We start from the raw sequence: 19,249 nt of genomic DNA, 5'->3' as shown, positions 1-19,249 counted from the left end.
AAATGTATTCCTCCAGCTGTTCAAGAATGAGGGCAGGGGGTAGATAAAAAGAGAAATGAAAGCAAGACAGAATTAGATCTCAAATGCTGCGAACTCAGTGTACTTTTACCTCTAGTTCTTTTCCTTACCTTCAATTTTAATTCCATCAAAAAGTCCTCATATTTTCTTCTTACTTCTAACCCTTTATAGCCCAGGCACCAAAGGAGTAGGATTCCACATACTGCCATAAATTTACACACACATACACACAAATCCAAGCTGAGCCTTTGTTGCTGTGGAAGAGAATTTAAACATTTTAAAATGTAGGACTAAACTTTTATTATCTGAGGTATGCCTAAAAACAAAACAATTTTAAAAAGTGCAGTGAATAAGAAAAATGTTAAAGAAATCCACATGTTACAAATGGGCTATAAACACATTTATAATTCATAAACGGCATTAAAATGATTGCTTGTGTCATATTAATTAAAATAGTAAAAGTAAGAAAATATGCTCAATGCAGAGGTACTTTTAAAAAAAACCCCACAAAAGTTAATAAAATATTTTATCTGCATCAAAATATTCTTTGGAAATCAAAAATAAAATGCATCATGTATGTTTTTTTACGTTGATCTGTAAAAGTCAGAAAAATACATCGTCCATGCCATGTAACTTTCTGAAAATACAGAGTTCTAAATACCCGCTAAACATAAAGCAAAAGGCTTTATATGTCTTATGGAACTGAAGCACTGTACTGCCTGTATTGGTACAAAGAATTCCAGTTCCATTCATATCAAAAAACATTTTTGTTTCAGTCAAATTCAAACAAGTGACCTGACTTCAATCCAGTGTACATATAACTGAAGCTCTATCCGAAAATTTTTCTTCAGAACCCTGAAGACCTCTATAGAAACTCCTGAGGGTAATGGATGGTTTCTCACAAGACCAAGGTAAATATTATCCAAAGCGAAACTTGAGTCTGTATTTTACTGTATTGGGACTTTTCCGAGGTGCAGAAAGGGGAACCTTTGGCTTGATAGGATTAGGTGGCTTTTTCTTTTCAGGAACAGTGACTGTGAACGACAGTTCTGGCTGCTCCAGCTGCTTGAATCTTGGTAGGAAGTGGGTAGAGACGTGCTGAGGTTTAACCCGTGGGCTGCACCCTCGTTTAGCTTTCCCTCTTTTATTCAGGGCCACATACCACTCTCGCCCTGTTTTTTCAGTTCTGTGTATTGCTGAGGCATAGGTATTATAGCTGTTTTCTTGAAATCGCTCCCTGAATTTGCAGTCATCTGTAAATTTTGCCTATGGGGAAAAAAGGGAAAATTCAAGCTGTGGTAATATTTTCACCATGTAGTAAAATATGAAATCTTATACCAAAAAGAAAAACCAAGAATTCTATTGATTCCCAATGCTCTTTTCATTTTCTTTTATAAAGCTAAATTTGCTTCCTTTAATGTTGCTTTAAAATTACCGCTTTTGGTGTGTGTAAAAAAAAAATAAAAATAAAAAATTACCACCTTTGTTTCCATATTCCTACTTTATTCATCTTTGTATCACTGATTTTTGTTCACTATGTACTTGGTAACATAATTTCAGTGTATATAAAAATGATAACCAGAACTCTTAGTATACTTGAATACTGTTACTGTTTTTTAAATGCTTTGAAATTTGTAGTTAAAAAGTCTTTTAACAAAATAAATTTTTCCTCCTTTTAACAAAAGATTTTTTTCCTCCTAAGTCACCATGAAAATAAATTGAACTGTAGTACTAAGAAACAGTTGCCTGGTAAAACATGAGTTTGTGTTTGGAGAAATGGAGTCAAATTATTCCTTTGAAAGCATGCATGTGTCAATGTTATCAGTGTGATTTACACTGCTGAGAGAGACGTAGCATATAGCCCTATTAATATTGCATGTGTTAAAATTCTTCAGGAAAAAAATATATAGATATGTGATAGAGTATATTGGATGCCGAGAAGAAAAAAGTCATTGGAGTCACTAACAACATTTCAGCCAGATCTTAAATACACACACACACACACACATACACACACAAAATATCTGCCTTTGAAATGCTCTCAGAATAGTGGAAAAGCAGACCAGCAGACATGCATCACAGTGCAGCTTGATAAATGGAACTACGGCAGCAGCTTGCAGAGGGTACGATGACAGAACAGAATAAGGGCATCTGAGAGGTTTGGGGTGGTGGGGAAGGGGGAAGAAAGTCTTCCTTGAAAAGGTATATTTGAGGTGAGTCTTCAAGTACAATTAGATGTTAGGGAAGCAGGAGAAATGAGAAAGGATTTTCAAGGAGCAGGAACAGTGTGTTCAAAGGTCAGCATGACACTTTCGAATACCTGTAAGAAGTTCAGTGTCACTTCCACTTAGGATGCATGGGGGAAGTAACAAGAGATGAGGCTGACAAAGTAGGCCAGTACCAGCTCTGAAAGGGCTCAGTCGGCCAAGGTGAGGAATTTGAAGGAGTGTGGTATGGGGGGAGAGCGTGAGTGTGGAGTCGGACTGCGATCAGATACCAGTTCTGCCAGTTGAGCTCTTAGCCTTAGGCTTCATATCCACAAGCCTTCCACAGACAGGGCTCTTGTGAGAATCAAAATATCTTTCCAGGGGAGGGATCTGTCACTTTCATCACACTCAAAAGAGTTCATAAAGCTCAAAGAACTGAGAATTCCTATACTAGTCCAGACCACCAGGTTTCATAATTTCAGAGAGCACCATTTGCCTAGAATTCCTATTCTTGGGAATACCAAATATTTTATCCCCTATATTAAAAAACAACAACAACACTAAAAGCTGTAAATTTTTGTCAGGCCAATAGGTTCTATACTGGAATAAAGGCCTTTTTTCCTTGCTTTTTCTAATGATGCCAAACTGTTTTTCTACAACACAGATCACAGCACTGTAATCTGAAAGTCTGAATACTGCAAGACAATCTACACAGATCCACTGTTGAAGTCCACACAGAGTGTTGGACTTGTGCAAAGTACAGACAATATCAGAAGACAACAAGTATCAGAACATTTCTAGCTGCACATTTATCTTGTGTATAATAGTTCACCTGAGTTATTTACATTTAAGTGTAGTTTGATCAATAAAGCTCTTTATTTGGGGGCTATGAAGCTTTAAGAAGGTACTTCAAAAAAATTCATGGAAAGATTCATATTATTTTTTAATTGTATTTTCCCATGAACTTTTTGAGGTACCCTCGAATATCTAGATCTTCCACAAGTCTACTGGTGAATCTCTGGATTTGATCTTAAGAGAGCTGGAGGCAGGTATTTTAAAGAACCACCACCTTTGCCTGCCATTCCTCTCCATCTTGATTTACAACCTGCCAGCCGATGTCTAGGCCAAGAGTGCCATGCTGACATCACTTCAGAAGATCATACATTTATTGTTCCTATTTTTTAATTAAAAAGACTTTCTTACAAGTTAAATGTAGATTTATCTACAGCTGATTAGCTCTTAAAAGCATTCTTCCATTTAATTAGATAATCCCCAAATTTTATTTTAATATAGAAGCTACAGCCATCTGGGATGTTTTTGGCTTCATAAAAGTTAAGCATTTTAGAAAGGTGTGGAGCATTTCATTAAAAAGAATAGTGGGTATACTCACCCTGCCTTGGATTTTTTGAAAAAATGTAGTTGAATAGCATTTAAAGATATATATAATATTTTAAAATATAAATATATCACATTATACCTTGACCTGACTTCTACCTCTGTTTCACAAAAATAGCAGTGATTGCTTTACTCAATTTTGACAGGCAAGCTTTTTAAATGTACTGCATTATTTAATCTTTTTTTTCCTGATAGTGTCCAAGAAAACAAGGAAAGAACATGACATTTTTTAATTGATGTTGCTGAAAAACCTGTGTTCCCAGAGACACACACATACACAAACACACACACACACACACACACACTACAGCATATTGAAAAACCTATTGCAATTCCATCTTAGGATCTTTCATATGAATGAAAACCCACCTACCTAACTCCCTAAAATTATTCTATCTAAAAACTGCCTCCCCTTCTCAAGATTCATATTCTAAAGTTTTTTAAAAGAGCCTTTTAAGGAGAGGGCTCTTCAGGCTCTGGATTTTTTGAGGGTCATCTAACTGTCACATAGGGTAGAAATGCCCAGAGTGCTGAGGACCCTCACACTACATGTAGCTCTTTAATTGTTCCAAATCCTACATTAAAACAGGAGTAAAGGCAATCAGACTGTTTTGGCTTTCTTAATTGACTTCTAACTTAATGTTTTGTCTGAAAAATTCTTCCAGCTATGATGAAATAGAACCATTTGAAACAAACATTTCAGTGAATTTTCTCATCAGGAGATCTAGTTTCTTCACGAAGGATCGACTGTTCCTGTCAGTATTCACAGCCTTGCTCAGACAGGGTGGTGACCCTAAGAAGTATGTCTCTGTAGGTAACGTCATGTATGGAGACTTTTTATAGCAGAGTCACTAAGCAGCATAGGTCTTAGCTACAGGTGCTAAAATAAATATATACACTTACATTAAGCAATTTTGGATAATAAGTTTTCCTAAATAAGTTTTCATTTTTAAAATTTCCTTTGAATTATGAGAAGTCTTTTAATAAAATATATACTTTTTAAAATAATAGAACTGCATTATTTCCCTAGAAAACATAAAGTTGACGTATAGACTTTTTCTGCAGTTCAGGTGTGAACTAGAGAAGAGAATCAAATTTCAAATAAGCTACTGAAATCAAGACCCTCATCATTTCAATGCTCTGCCTTCAGTCACTACAACAAAAGCAATCATTAAAATGTTTGTAAAAAAAATCCCTATCTTTGTTTCAAATTCATTTTTCCACTAATTTATCCAACAGATGTTTATTCACTACATATTACATGCCAGGCATTATGATAGTTGCCACTTTTACAGAGGAGAACAATTCAGACATGGCCCGCTGATGTTCTTTGTTGACTTAAATTATTTGTATTTTTCTCTTTAATTTCTCCTTGATCTTGCAAGCGTAAAAACAAGTTCTATTCAACAAGCCATAATTGCAAAATTTGAATGAAATGTTTAAATCATCTAATTCTATGTAGTTGAGAGTACTCCTAATTGACAAAACAAATAAAACTTAAACGAGTTAAACTGTTTTTGCTCAAATATCTAAATTATTCAGAGATGGAGAAACACAGACTTTTTCATTAGAAGGACGCTGTCTTGGTTCTCTACTCATCTCTTCCCACAGAGAAGAATCCGTTTTAAACAATGGATGTTTAAAAGAAGGTCGAGTTCAGCTTAGAGGGAGCAAAATTAGTTAACTAGAACATTCCATGAAAAGACTAATTCTGCCAAATTGAAATTAAATAGAGGGTCAATTAAACCAAATAGAAAATTCTTTCTGGAATGATTTTGTTTAAAAAACTCTAAAGTCTCTTAGCATAGTTTTTTCTTAGTAAATGTCATGTTCTATGATGACTGAGAATCCTGTAGTGAATGAGTTCAGCTATGCAAATACAATTCTCGTTATGTGCAACTATAGAAGTAAATATGCAGTATATGAGGTACAGAGACAGAAGTAAATTTGGAGTGATACCGGTATAAACCTTGAAGGTTTTTACTTAATCAATGTTAATTCTTTATTTCACTTTGTTTTCTTTGATTTGCCTTTTTCTCCTGAAAAACTTTATAAAGTTAAGAAATAATGCAGCAAATCTGAAAATTAAAGTAATACAGACTATAATATTACTAAATCATTAAAATGTTATAGATGGTAACGTAAGCAATTATAGACCACATTGCACTCTAAGCAATGTTTCCTTGCTGCATGCATCCCTTCTGGGTCTCCTACCTCCTCTTAGTGCTACTTGGTTCCCATTCCTGCTCCCACCAATAGCGCTGCTTGGCACAGGTGTCCTAAGCCTAGGCCATATTGTATGGTTGTGCCCTGATGTAGGGTAGTATGCACCCAGAGGGCTGCCATTTTTACTATTTACCATATAAGCCTCATGTGGGTCAGTTGTAGCCCTGCCATGCTATCTCCAGGGCATGGCTACATATCCTACTTGGTGCTGGACATTTCTCCATTCTATATCTCAGTTGTTCATATTGAGCAAGCAAAGAAATATGAAGTATCTCCTAATTTCATGAATTGCCTTAAAATTATTCAGGAAGCCAGCTCAACAGGCAGATTCCCCAGGCCCTACCTCCAGCAATTGTGTTTTAGTAAGCCTGAGGTGAGACTCCAGACTTGTATCGTTAACCAGCATCCTGTGTGATTTTGATGCAGGTTAGGTAAGGACCACACTAGGAGAAACATGGTATAAGATAGGAGCTTTCTTTCTGATGCCTGTAATAACCCTGAAAAGCTGACCTATTGAAGGCTACTATAGGTCAGGTGGTTTTCATATATTATACAATTCTCACAATAATTCCATGACTACTTTTGAGGGTACTATTATCTAATTTTTCAGTCAGAGAAGTAGAGAAAATAACCTATCTAAAGCCCCATATATACCAATTACCAGGATAGGCCTATGGTTTAAATCTCATTTGCTGATTCCTAGACTAAAGCTCTTTCTATAACACTATACAAACAAAGGATGTCTCACAGGCTTTTATATAGTCTTACTTGCTCTAAAGTTGTTCCACTTTAAAACACTAATGAACAAGTGCCACTCCCCAAACTATCAGAGAAATGTAACACCATCTCTCCCTGTAGGCCCAAATGCATCTCTGAAGCAACAAGTCAGTTCACCAAACCCAGATTTGCTCAATAAAATAGGCCCTTTCGCCAGACTTCCATAGTGCAAAATTAAGGGAAAACTGGCATTTACTGCAAAGGCAGAGCCTGAACCCATTTGGGGGCCTGCATTCAATTTTACTATGTAAATTGAAAGCTCTTAGAGGGCAAGGGAAGTTTCTACTCAAATGCCTGGATATAGCTCATGGTCTTGACTGGCAGAGTGGGGTGCTTAATAAGCCACTTTTTAATGATGATAAGTATTGCTCAATCCTCCATTTCCCCTTTCAGTAAACAGGCCCAGCTCGAGGGGCTGCCGACTCCTCTTCACTCTGCCCCCAGCGCAGGAAGTCCAGTCCAGATTCTCATCCCGGGCAAGCCAGCTGGCACCCTCCAAAACCAGCAAAGGAGGACGTTCTCGTCCTTGCTTAGGGCTGATCAAGCACACATTCCATGCCTGTTTCGTAAACTGTGCAATTAGCTTTCCTTCCAAACATGATCCTCCAAAACCCTGAGAAACAAAAATAATTCCACCACATGCCTCTCTCTGCTTCTTTAAAATAAGCTTCTGTATTTTTCCCCAATGGACAATGAGCTATCACGCATACTTTATGAAAAGACTGTAGAATACAGGATAGCCACCTTTTCCAAGATTTACATTTTTAAAGGAAATAACGGACAATAAGGCTCAGAAAAAGTGACAGGATTATGGCCATAGGAAATCCTTGACTCTTTAAGAGCCTAAGCCTGAGAATTTTGCTTTTAAATTAAGTTCCTTGTACAAAGGAAAGCTCAGTACATAAGGGGCTACTGTATGCATGAAAAGTTTGGACCCAAGGAAAAAAGGTCAATGATAAATAGGATTTGGGGCTGGTCTACATAACTGAAGGGTCACAGCTGCCTGACCCCAAAATCAGAAAGAAAGAGGCTGAGGATCATCAAACAGCTGCCTGAGAGCAAATTTAGGAAGATGTATAAACATTAAGAGCTGAATACTTTTGAAGCACTACTCTGTTTTATATGTATTATCTCTTTAAAACACTTAACTATTACAGCAGAGTGCTACTTTATTTTTACTCCTTTTTTAGTTGATCAAACCAAGGAATAGAAAAGTGAGCACAATGACACAGTCAGTAAGTGATGGAGAAGATTCAGCCATGGGCAATCTAACCGCACTCTTCCCCAGCATACTTAGGGCCTTTCACTCCTGCTCCGGGCCACCTTAGATGAATCCAAAAAGGGGCTTTCAATAAGGTCACCACACCTGAGGAACAAAGATGAAGAGACAGAGAGATAGAGACAGAAAGAGAAGGGCACTCAGTCTCAGAAGGTACCTCAGCAGGGAAAGGTGATGAGAAAGAGTGGAGGCCACAGCGATGGCTGTCTAACCCTTGTGGCTCTTGGGGAAGCTATTGTCTCCTGCTCTCCTTGATTCCTGACACATTTTGACAGAAGAAAACCATACACCTTCATCCTTGTATAGAATGCTAAAAAAAGCTGCATGGTAGGAATCTGGCTGCACTGTATTTTTAAACTGGTAAAGACTTTAAGGAGAGCTGCATGTAGATTAGAGGCTTGAATGCATGCAGAAAGCTCCACACATTTCGATGGTTGAAGTTCAAATAATACTTCTCTTACGGAATTAACAATCTTAGCACAAAGATGAATTTGGCATCAATGCTGCCCAAATCTAACTGCTCTGTGCTGCCATTTGTTTGCCCTCTCTGTGTCCACTGATGATGAAACATTTATTAAATTAAGATTTCTTGGCCGACCCCGTGGCTCACTCGGGAGAGTGCGGCGCTGGGAGCGCAGTGGCGCTCCCGCCGCAGGTTCGGATCCTATAGAGGGATGGCCTGTGCGCTCACTGGATGAGTGCAGTGCGGACGACACCAAGCCAAGGGTTGTGATCCCCTTACCAGTCATATAAAAGAAAAAAAAAAAAAGATTTCTGTGAACAGAACCTATCTCTCTTCTCTTTTGAAAGTTCTGATGGATACATCCCCTCCTCTCTAGATTCTAAAATCAAGCACTAAAGACACAAGTAAATGGGGGGAAAAGTCCAAAAACTACTTCGAATCAGAGAGAGAGGGAGAGAGAGACAGAGAGAGAAGCAACTAGAAAGAAAATAAAGGAGGAAATTAGCAATTTTAACTACAAATCTAAATGTGTTTGTTTATTTAGCTATTAGAGTGCTGTAAATATTCTAAGGATATGCCACAATATTCATTTTTAACATGTAATAATTAATGAAAATATTATTAAATCATGTTCATTAATTTCTATAAAATAATAGGTGAAAACAATGTAATTGGCACTAAACAAATCTTCTTTCAAGCTTTTCTCTACCAAGCATTATAGTATTTAAAGAGAAAGAGAGAAAGCAAATTTTAAGAGGATATAGTTCTGGTTCAAATCACTTGTTAACTATTTAACCTAAGGAAAATAATTTAACATCTCTGAGACTATTTCCTCACCTCATTATCTAATGAGATAATATGAGTAAAAGAGCTTTCGAAGAACTATGAAAGTACATTATCTCTGCCTAGTAACTAATTTTTAATACTCTGATTGTTACCATAAAAACCGAGTTAAAAAATCTACAATTATCCATGGATATTTCTCAGTGCAATGGGGGATTACTTTCCCCAGAATTATATGAATTCTTTACATTTTTAGTTCATATTACTTTGCAGATATAACCCTAATGGTATAATGGTACTCTTTAAATTCCTCTGCACAATTATTAATTTAAAACAACTCACAAATTACATATCTCATCCTTAAAGTATAAGAGTTTTTAGACTTTTTGATGATAATGTAATTTTGTAAAAATCAAAACAAAATCAAATAATCATATTTAAAGTTACAAGAACAATATTTCAACATGTCTAACTAGAAACAAAAGAAGAAAGAAACCAGCCGGGCATAAAAGTGATAATTGCTAGGATTAATACTATTTCTAAATTCAACTTCTTTAAAATAAATCACTTTATAATTTAATTAGGTTTTCATCTAGAGAAAAGGTGCTAATAAAAGCTCAAATAAGAAAAAGCTGGCTTGGACAATTGGTTTAGAAAGAATCCACATAATCGTGGGGCTTAATTTTTTTTTTTTTTATCTACAATTCAGCTCAAAGTCATCAGAATGACTTTTAAATCAAAGAGCTTCCGTGAGTGACAAGAGCAAGACTTGCTTTGTACTGTTTAAAAGTCATTATTCCATGAAATAACTTTAGCCTGCCAAGATGAGAAAGAATAACAGATGCTGTTTTTGCATTATCTGCATTATTTCAACCAGCCCTCCTTAGACATTTGGGTCAAATTTCTAGAAATTTGTTACTTGCATTTGACAGAGGAATCATGTATCCTAACCTCTTAGCTTGACCTTTCTAATTGGCATCCATTTGTAATACTTGGCTTTCTGTGGCAATTATCCTTAAGCTGGTCCAAGTTTAGTCTCTTTTTTCTGTGTACTAGGGCATAAATCAGAATATTTAAAAAGCTAAGATTTTCACTGAAGACAAACAAACCAATAAGAGAAAGTTTCTTTATATGCATTGTGTATTATTAAGAAGCTTAGATTTCAAAGGTGTTTCAATTGTTTACAACCTTAAAGTAGAATGAGGAAAAGTTATTCTGTTCAGATATGTTTAATCATTGTTTTCTATCCTGTATGCAGATTTTTAAGTCAATTTTTTAATAAAACGAAATGTTCTACTTTTGTATGATGATGCAGAATTTTGTTCCTTAAAATTATTTATTTTAAAAAATAATTTATTATTTAATAAAAAATCAAAGAGCAGTTATTTTATGAATAGTATATTATAGCTTGCTAGAGTACAATAACCAGCTCAGAAAATGAAACAGGCAGATTGTTTTATAATTCTTGCAATGGGTAATTGAAGAGTTTAACAAAGGTTTCTGTTTACCTTAATAAAATAAGAATTTAGTAGTTTATTATATTTATAATATATTTAGATTATTACTGAGCACTTACAATATACCAAATACTGTTCTAAACATTTTACATGTATTATCTCATTTCATCTTCAAATAACTATGGAAATTGCTTGAATTCTACTGTCTCCTCCAAAGGAGGAGACAAGTCACCTTTAGATGTTAAAAAGGAAAGGAAAATTGTGAAAGTCTTACACATTGAACCAAGTGAAATTCTCACTGAATTTTTTAAAGGTTTATAAAGTAAAGATCACAAATAGTAAGTTTCAGTTATTTGCGCTTTTGATTAAAACCTCCTGTATACTTTGAAAATTGGAAAAATGATATTTCAACTATTCTTTTCATAAGAACTAAAGGGATTAAGGATTTTTAAAAAACTTAATAGAATAATTGCTTTTTTAAATGATTTAATGTGAAGAAACTTAGAATACCACCGAAAAAGCATAAATCATTATTTTTAAGTGCTGTGCATACATACGAACACAAATAAACAGAATTTGTGAGTGGGAAAACTACTAAACATATTTTATTATCTTTAAAATGTTTTAATAATTCACAGGTAATGAGCATTTGCATAACAAAGCAAAGAATTAACTTACAAAATGTGTAAACAGTCTGAAAAAATTGAGCGCAAAATTAGTCTTCCTTGTATTAAGAAGTAATTATTTTTAATGTAAAAACTCAAATTTGTCAAATAAAATTTCTCTATGGAAGGTCAAAGTCTTCTCATTATTAATGTCTTCCTTCCCTACTTGGTAATATGAAAATATGTTAAATTACCTAGGCCCAATTCATGACATTGTGAATAGCTTGTAAAATTAAATAAAAATTTCATCTACTAAATACACATAATCACCATAAACATGTAAATTTAAATTGTCATGTAAAATATTATTGCCATAATATTTCTCCTTACTTGGGCCACTTCTAAGAAATAAATGATGACAACCACTTTGAGAATGCTATTTTCAAATACACTTACCCTTAAAACTTTTTGTAGACTCCATAATATCTTTCCAAGTAAATAAAATAATTAAATGATTACCTACAAAAACATACACAATTCTCTTTGTTAAATGTACATACAATCTTACCAAAAAATTAAATTCTAAGTAAATTGTCTTACCTATCAACAATTTGGAAAATCACTTCATTCTGTTTTACAAATGTAAAATCTCTGTAACACCTTTAACAAATATAAAGTAATTCTACTTACACTTGCATGTAGTTTTCCTTTTTTTGACATCGCTAAAAATTTGTTGCTGAAAACTCCTCGTATTCCTACAATCCCCTGAGACACAGCAAATATTTCCAAAATACCTAGGATGACAGAAATCCCAAAATAAAACACAGACTCTTCTATATATCACTGTGAAGAATTAAATTTCTGCATAGATTCTTTCCATTCTTTATTACTGCAATTAAAAAAAGAACTTAGTATTTAACATCTTTATTTTTTGTGATATTCACTATGTTTAAAAAAGGCTAGTATTCAAGTGTACATTTAAAATGATTAATTTCAAGTTTTAAAAATTTGATTCTGCTTCATCAGTAATTCTTATTTGTTTTGACAAATGAATTGCTTTTAGTAAACAATGTTTGACAGTAAAATCATTTCTAATTCTAAAGGAATTGAAAAGATTTTTTTTCTGAGTGTTTTTCAAAATAATTTTCATCCATTGTTTTTCCATCAAAGATAATACACTACTTTGAATATTAAAGCACATAAAGTCTGTACTCAAGACTATATAAATCTTTCAAAAGTTTGGAAAATGGTACTCATTTATGTAAAATAAATCCTTCTGTAATCACCACAGTTATAAGAGTACAAATAAGTATATACTGTACTCAATCATTTATTGTGTGGCTTATTTAAAACTAAACATAACAAGATACTAAAAGTATTATACATAACTTTGTTGTTATGTATAATAACAACGGATTATTGACTCAATGAAGTGTTTAATGGATTATGCTTTGAGACACCTTCCATTTTGAATCATTTCCTGAAAAAAAAAATTAATGAGATATTTTATTGTCTTAATGTTTATATTTTGTATTTCATAGTTAGCATTAAGTCAATGTCCCTCCCACAATAATTTCAAAGTCCACATCCACTGCATCAAGAGGACCACATGCCACAGTTCATGGAGTATTTTAAGTAGATGAAACTCATAGTCCACATATAATTGGAAAGCTTGCCTGTTTATCATAAGCTCACATATATTTGTTGTATGAACATGAGGAAAGCATAATGTTTTTTGTTACTTGACTAAATTATCAAACTGAAAAAAAAACCCACAATAATACAGTTCAGTAGAGCTAGAAAGGAACCTGTTCTAGAAAGAAACAAAAGGAAGAAGAAAAGAAGGAAAGAAGGAAGCAGAAAGGAAGAAAGGGAGGGAAGAAGGGAGGAAAAAAGAACATCTCAATATTCCAATCTATAATATCCTGAGTATATATACTAATTAGGATACTCAATAGAACTGCTGAATAGAGAAATTCACCAGATTTCCTTGAAATACCAATCTCCCCCTCTAGCAAAGTACATATAAAATTACTTAATTTACAAAAAAAGAAGTATATTATAAATACGGATAAATACATATATATGAGCAACTTTTTTGAGCACTTACATTGCTCAATGTAAGCTAACATTTACAATTGCAGCAAACAGGCTGCTTACTCAACTTCGTTTCATAAAAATACTTGATCAGAAATTCATGGGGAAAAGGGATTGCTGAACAACTATTTTTTCGTTATAAATATTCTTAGCCCAGAATAAATAAAACACATCTCAGGGAAACTGCAGCTACTAATTCATTAATAAAGTTTCCTTTAAAACAAAAACAAAAACCAAAAAATAAAAATAAAGAAAACAAGGAAAAGACTAAAAACTCTCAGAAAAATAATTACTTTTACTTTTAGGAAGAAACTGCTAAAGAAACTGGTGTCCCATAAGTCTTTTCCTTCAAAATGTTTTCAAAATGCTGTTTACAATAGACTTTACTGTAAGAATTATTTGACGGTGATATACACCCAAACAAAGGTTTAGAAGCATTATTATTTTATCAAACAGTAGCAAAGCACACAGAATGATTTGTAAAGTGCAATATACTACACAGATAAACTATGCTATGTCAATATTATTACTAAAGCATGACTAGAATACCTGAATAGAAAATTATGCTTCTATCAGAATTACAGAATGATATTGAGGACAGCATTAATGATTTTAGATATTTGGGAGATGGAGGTTGTGATTTTAAGTATTGTGTAAGCATGTGTGTTCAAAAACAAAAAAGGGAGAACATGACAAATTGTGTATGTGTGGAATAATAGACACAAAAGAGATAATATGTAGTTGGTAGAAGAGGAGACTTGGTTGTATATTTCCCCCAATTTACTCGTGGTTTCAGATTGCTAGAGGTGTTTTATTCCATTCTCTGGAAAAATACCGGTTGTGTAAATGGAAATCTATTGTATATTAATGAAAAAAAAATGGTAGTGTAACAGATAAAATTCTCATAAGCATATGCGTTTTGCAGGTTAACTTGCAAGACATCAAGATAAAAGGGTTTCATAAATATTTGTTTAGTGGAAATACTAGTGCTTTGCCTAAGTGAACTATTGGTTTCTGACAACTAACATGTTCTATTATTTAAGAAAGACCCATTCGATTCATTTAACTTGTATTTCAACACAGTGTACATTATGTGTGCATATGTTATGTACAATTTGCATTGAAATGAGTTTTAAATATGTGAAGATGAAGTAGTATATGTTGAAGTGTTATTATTTTATTACATACTGCATGGTTTCTTCTCTTGTAAGTCTCAACATAAAAATGATGTATTGCCTGAGAATGAAAGTATTTTATACTTTTAAGAAAATTATATTTAACTGAAAGCTTAAAAATACACTTTTACATATATCATTCTGTTAATATTTTGAAGAATGCAGGAGAGAGAAAAGATGAGATTAGATGAAAGAAATATTTTACACATAGGCAACTTTGGTATTGATCTTCTTCATTATAATGTAAGTATGGCTTAATATTGTTAATGCTGTTAAGATCATAATTTTCAAAGTAATGTTAGCAGTAATTTCACAATGTCTTGTTTTCTAGAGTAATGGAGCAGATTCTACAAACTTCAAAATTCACCTCCCTGCCTTCCCTCCCCCCACCCTCAATCACAGGCCTATGGATTTTACTATGACAAATCTCAGTAACTCATCAGAGAATTCCACATAATATTTTAAACCCATGTGCATTAACTACACATTTATAAATTCCAAAATACATTTCCCTAACACTGATTTTTTTTTATTTCAGTAATTTCCTGACTCTTATCATTAGAAGTCAGTGATAATAAATTTGATGGGAACTTACAATTAACCTTATGGATGCCAAGATGATATCTTTAAGCAAAATTGTAGAAGGCCAAGTTTGTCTCACAGATCATAGCCAATGACTGTTTGCTAAATTGGATTTTCTTTGATCCTCTCACTCCCTCTCTTTTGCCTTGTCAGGAAAACATGTGTACTAAAACACGTGTACACATGTATGGACACAAGTTTTATTCCTCTTCTGCTATTGTGGCCCTCTCCTGCTTGAGGAGTAAGAGAAGGAGGGTCAGTATAAATTTATTCACAGTAAAGTGCTGGTGACTGTGTTATCTTTCCTAAGATGTTCATGTTTAAGAGAACCGAAAGAAGAGGGCAATGCTTAACAAAAGTAATTATTCTCTCTTGGTGGAATTTCAAGCTTAGCATCTAAATTGAAGGAGTCAAGAATTTCTTGATGTCTCTCAGATTATACACAGTCTGCTTAATCCACTTACAAGAATAGTTATGCATTATGAAGTAAGTTACTTCAGTAAGAGAACATATATCTAAATTTTTTACTTAGTCCTCTCCAGATTTTTTAGTATATAAGGGCCCTGTTGATAGTGGTTGATACAATGATATCAACATCTCCTTTTTCTCCCTTTTCTTAGTGATTAAAATATAGATATTCCAAGTGTTCCACAGATATTCAGAAGCTTTCAACAACCTATCTAAAAATTCCCAAAGAAAAATATTTTAAAACTGAAGTTTATCTACTTGCATCCACACAGCAACAGCCACGCTGTACCAAGTTATCAAATCTGAGTCTTGAAATATCCAGTTTAACAGTCTTTGTTGATTAAATTAGTAAGAGAAATTTTCCATTTGAGTTTTTCTACAGAGTAGATACAGATATCTAGGCTTGAGGGATTGTCTAATGACTGTACATAACACCAAAATTGATAGTGAACTCAGATTTTTTAAAAAAAAATTAGTAAAATTGAGGGTTCTGTTAGTCAAAATATGTGATTGAAATTTTCACATTGTATGTGAACACTTCCGCCTTGTGTATCCATAGCCTTAAACTTTTCCATCCGAAATTGACAATTACTTGATTTCGCATTCTTCAATGACCCAACATAAGTAGACAGAAGCAGTATATTGAAACTAAATTTGCAAGCATATAAATTTAAGTAAACCCTTTGTTTCTATGCAATAGTTGAATCTTATCATCAGTCTTGTCCATTTTTTATTCATCATTCCTCAGTATTTCTTCACAATAAGGATTTATTTGCAATGAGCTTGATTTCATTTTCTGTCTTCAAAACTTAGGATAACTATTGTATAAGAGAAGCTAAGAGTGTATTTATAGGTGCATCTAAACTAAACAAATTATGTTTCAAAATCTGTGGCTGGAGTGTGTTTCTGATGGTGAAACTAAAAAATATTCACAATTGCAAAAATATTTAATGTCAAATAATAGTTGTGAAACATATATTTGTCTGTTCTATCTAACAAATATTACAGACTATTATTGGGTTTTAAAGAACCTGTTAGAATGCAGTTTCATGGCAAAGTTTTGAAACTGAAAGTTTTCTGAAGTGGCAGGCTCGTAACAAATATATTAATTTTCTGTTATCGCTATTTCACAGACAGTAGAAGTAGACAATGAGATAGAACTGATGTATCCTCCATGGCCCTTGATTCAGCCCTCTTGTGAGACAGACAAATGCTTCCCCATATACTCTAAGCAACAACCTGTGAACAACACCTTAGTTTACGTAAATGTTAGGAAACCTTCAAGTGCTGCCTTCAAAGAAGTAAATGACCACTGAAAATAGCAGCCTACTGTTTCTTTTTCACAGCTACATAAAGGCAGAAACCCATTTTAAAGTTCCAAATTACATGTTATTCTACTAAACATAAGTCATTCTATAAATTCTTCATCCATCAATGGTAGCAAAAGTTTATGAAGTAGTATTGGACACTCCAGACATCACAAAGCAGAAAAGCGCTATGATTTGAATATGATTGTTTCCTCTGTGAGAAAAATCTATGGAAGTCAAAAAAGGAGGGGAAAAAAATAAACTAACACAAAGTAACCAAAATATTACACTTAGTGAGGGAGGTATTCTCTATTGAATGAATAAGGGAACAAAAGCAGGTCATGTAAAAGACACAGAGATCAAACTGAAGGGCTGCTCTAAACACGAATAAATTAGAAGTTAGTGAAATTAAGTTTTATTTAGGCACTGTTTAGGAAACATCTCCATTCACTTGTAGCTATCTTTCAACGTGGATTTTAAAATAAAATGTACCTTGGAAATAAGGGAGAGTGGTCAATGTCCTCTTTAGCTGAATGTATTCTCTGTTGATCTGTTCTCACTTTCCTTCATTTGCTTTTCTACCACTTCCCCTCTAGCAAGGCCTATGCTGCAAAACTCTTTGTCTCTTAAGGTGTCTTTGCAGAGAAGAGGGTGAATACTTAGGAAGTGAGCCTTCTTTCCAGATATTGCCAGAACACCAAAAACCATCCCAGACACATTCCTTTAGCCCTCTGGGCTCCAACCTGCTGCCTACTAATTTTTGGTCTTCCCTTGGGCACACAGAAGTTATGCTTTGTTGGTGCTGATTTTCTGGATAAGCTACAAGAAGAACAGAACAGAGAAAGTTTTCCTGTAAGACAGAGAAGGAAAGATTGCTGGAAGTGGGGAATACACCCTGATGTTTGATGGAGTAGAATTGGATGGGACAAAATATGGACAATTGGAAATACTTTAAATAGATGTAACTCTTGGTGTTCCTGCAAACTTAGAAAATTTCCCTTCACCCCAAAAGACCTTGCCTTTTATCCCAAAGGTGGGCAGTTATTTGATAAGAGTGAAATTAACTCTAAAACATGAAAATAGGCTCCTCTGAGGAGCTTGCGGGAGGTCCTGGGACTTGCGGGGATGTGCGGAGGGCCCTCTTGCGTTGGGTGCCCCGACCACCTCGCCGCGTGCGCCGCAGCCTGAAGCCGCACGGCCGGCGGGAAGACAGGCGCAGGGGGCGGCCGTGGACCTGCTCCTCTCCCAGCGCGAACCAGCGGGTCTTCCACACCAGGACCCCTGAACCCCGGGGAAGAGGTTTGCCAGGCGACCACCTCACCAAAGTGCGCACCCCCAGCCCCGCTCCGGAGGCAGCTGCCAGACTGTCAGACGACGGTGGCGCCCACGCTCCTCCGGAGCGTGTGTCAGAAGCCAAAGGGCCCGTGGGGTCGTTAAGCTGAGACGGAGCAAGTTAGGTAGACCTGGGAGCTACCAGGCTGACGCTCGAGGGCCGGCCGGTGACTATGCGCCCCGCTGTCTTCTGGCCACGTTTCCGCTCTCTTGGGGCATCTCAGAGGCCTGCGCTGTGGCTCTACCTGGTGGAGTAACTAACCCTCGCTGATTGAGCGATCTGGCCCTACTGAGGAAAAGTCCCGCAGGGATCGCCCCAGGGCCGCACATAGCACCAAGTCATCTCTGTCCTCAGCTGCTCAAAAAAAGGGAGAGGAGGAACCAGAGGAGCGGCTGTGATGGTCTGGAAACGCAGATGGGTGGAAGGGAAAAGGAGCAAGAAAGCAGGAAGAGAGAGCACGCTAAAGAGAAAACTCAGGGAGAAAATTGAGAACTTGCTTTTAAAAAAATCCTACACAATTTGCACCTGTACGGAATTGAAACTCCTCTGCGTCTCTTCTAAAATGAATTTTCCCTAATTGTCCTTGGGGAACAAACGCTGGCCACTCTCTTAAACAAGGGATTGTCTCAAGAAACTAAACGTTGCTAAATCCAGCTCTGGAGTTAATAATTCCAATGTTCATCACGTCTCCCTCTATAAACGTGTCCAGTTTTCCAGATCACTGTCTTCTTCCAAGCAGAAATGTCCGACCCCTCCGAGAAATATATATATATTCTATATGTATGTGATGTTTGTATATGTACACATAGCTATGTGCACAATATACATATATACACACATATAGGTATATGCACATATACAATATTAATTTGGGGTTTATGGTAGCGGTGGAAAGGGGAAAGTGTTTGAGATTTGATTCTTCTAAAAAATAACTTCAGTTATGGACAGAGAAAGGGATGCACTTTGACGGCTAATGAAAATGCCAGCCTAGTTCATGAGCAGAAGGTAAACAGAAATTGGACAAGGAGAAGGAAAGAGATTTTTTTTTTTTTTTTTTTTTTTATTTTTCTCCAGGCA

General features: G+C 35.1%; 1 protein-coding gene across 2 annotated transcripts in view; it reads right to left on the bottom strand.

The window, feature by feature from the left end:
• Positions 1-269: 269 nt before the first annotated feature.
• The window catches only part of FGF5 (fibroblast growth factor 5), a 20,917-nt gene continuing 1,937 nt past the window's right edge, over positions 270-19,249 (bottom strand). The window contains exons 2-3 of one of the 2 annotated variants that reach the window (XM_008567543.1): positions 11,901-12,004; positions 270-1,284 (exon numbers count right to left, since the gene is read on the bottom strand). In XM_008567543.1, the coding sequence (XP_008565765.1) occupies positions 937-1,284; positions 11,901-12,004 (452 nt within the window). In that variant the 3' untranslated portion in view covers positions 270-936. The remainder of the gene's footprint in view (positions 1,285-11,900; positions 12,005-19,249) is intronic. The other variant, XM_008567544.1, reaches the window with a different exon arrangement.

The sequence above is a fragment of the Galeopterus variegatus genome, unplaced genomic scaffold, assembly GCF_000696425.1.
Source record: "Galeopterus variegatus unplaced genomic scaffold, G_variegatus-3.0.2 Scaffold330, whole genome shotgun sequence".
Classification (NCBI taxonomy): Eukaryota; Metazoa; Chordata; class Mammalia; order Dermoptera; family Cynocephalidae; genus Galeopterus; species Galeopterus variegatus.
This window is presented reverse-complemented; position numbering and strand designations above follow the sequence as displayed.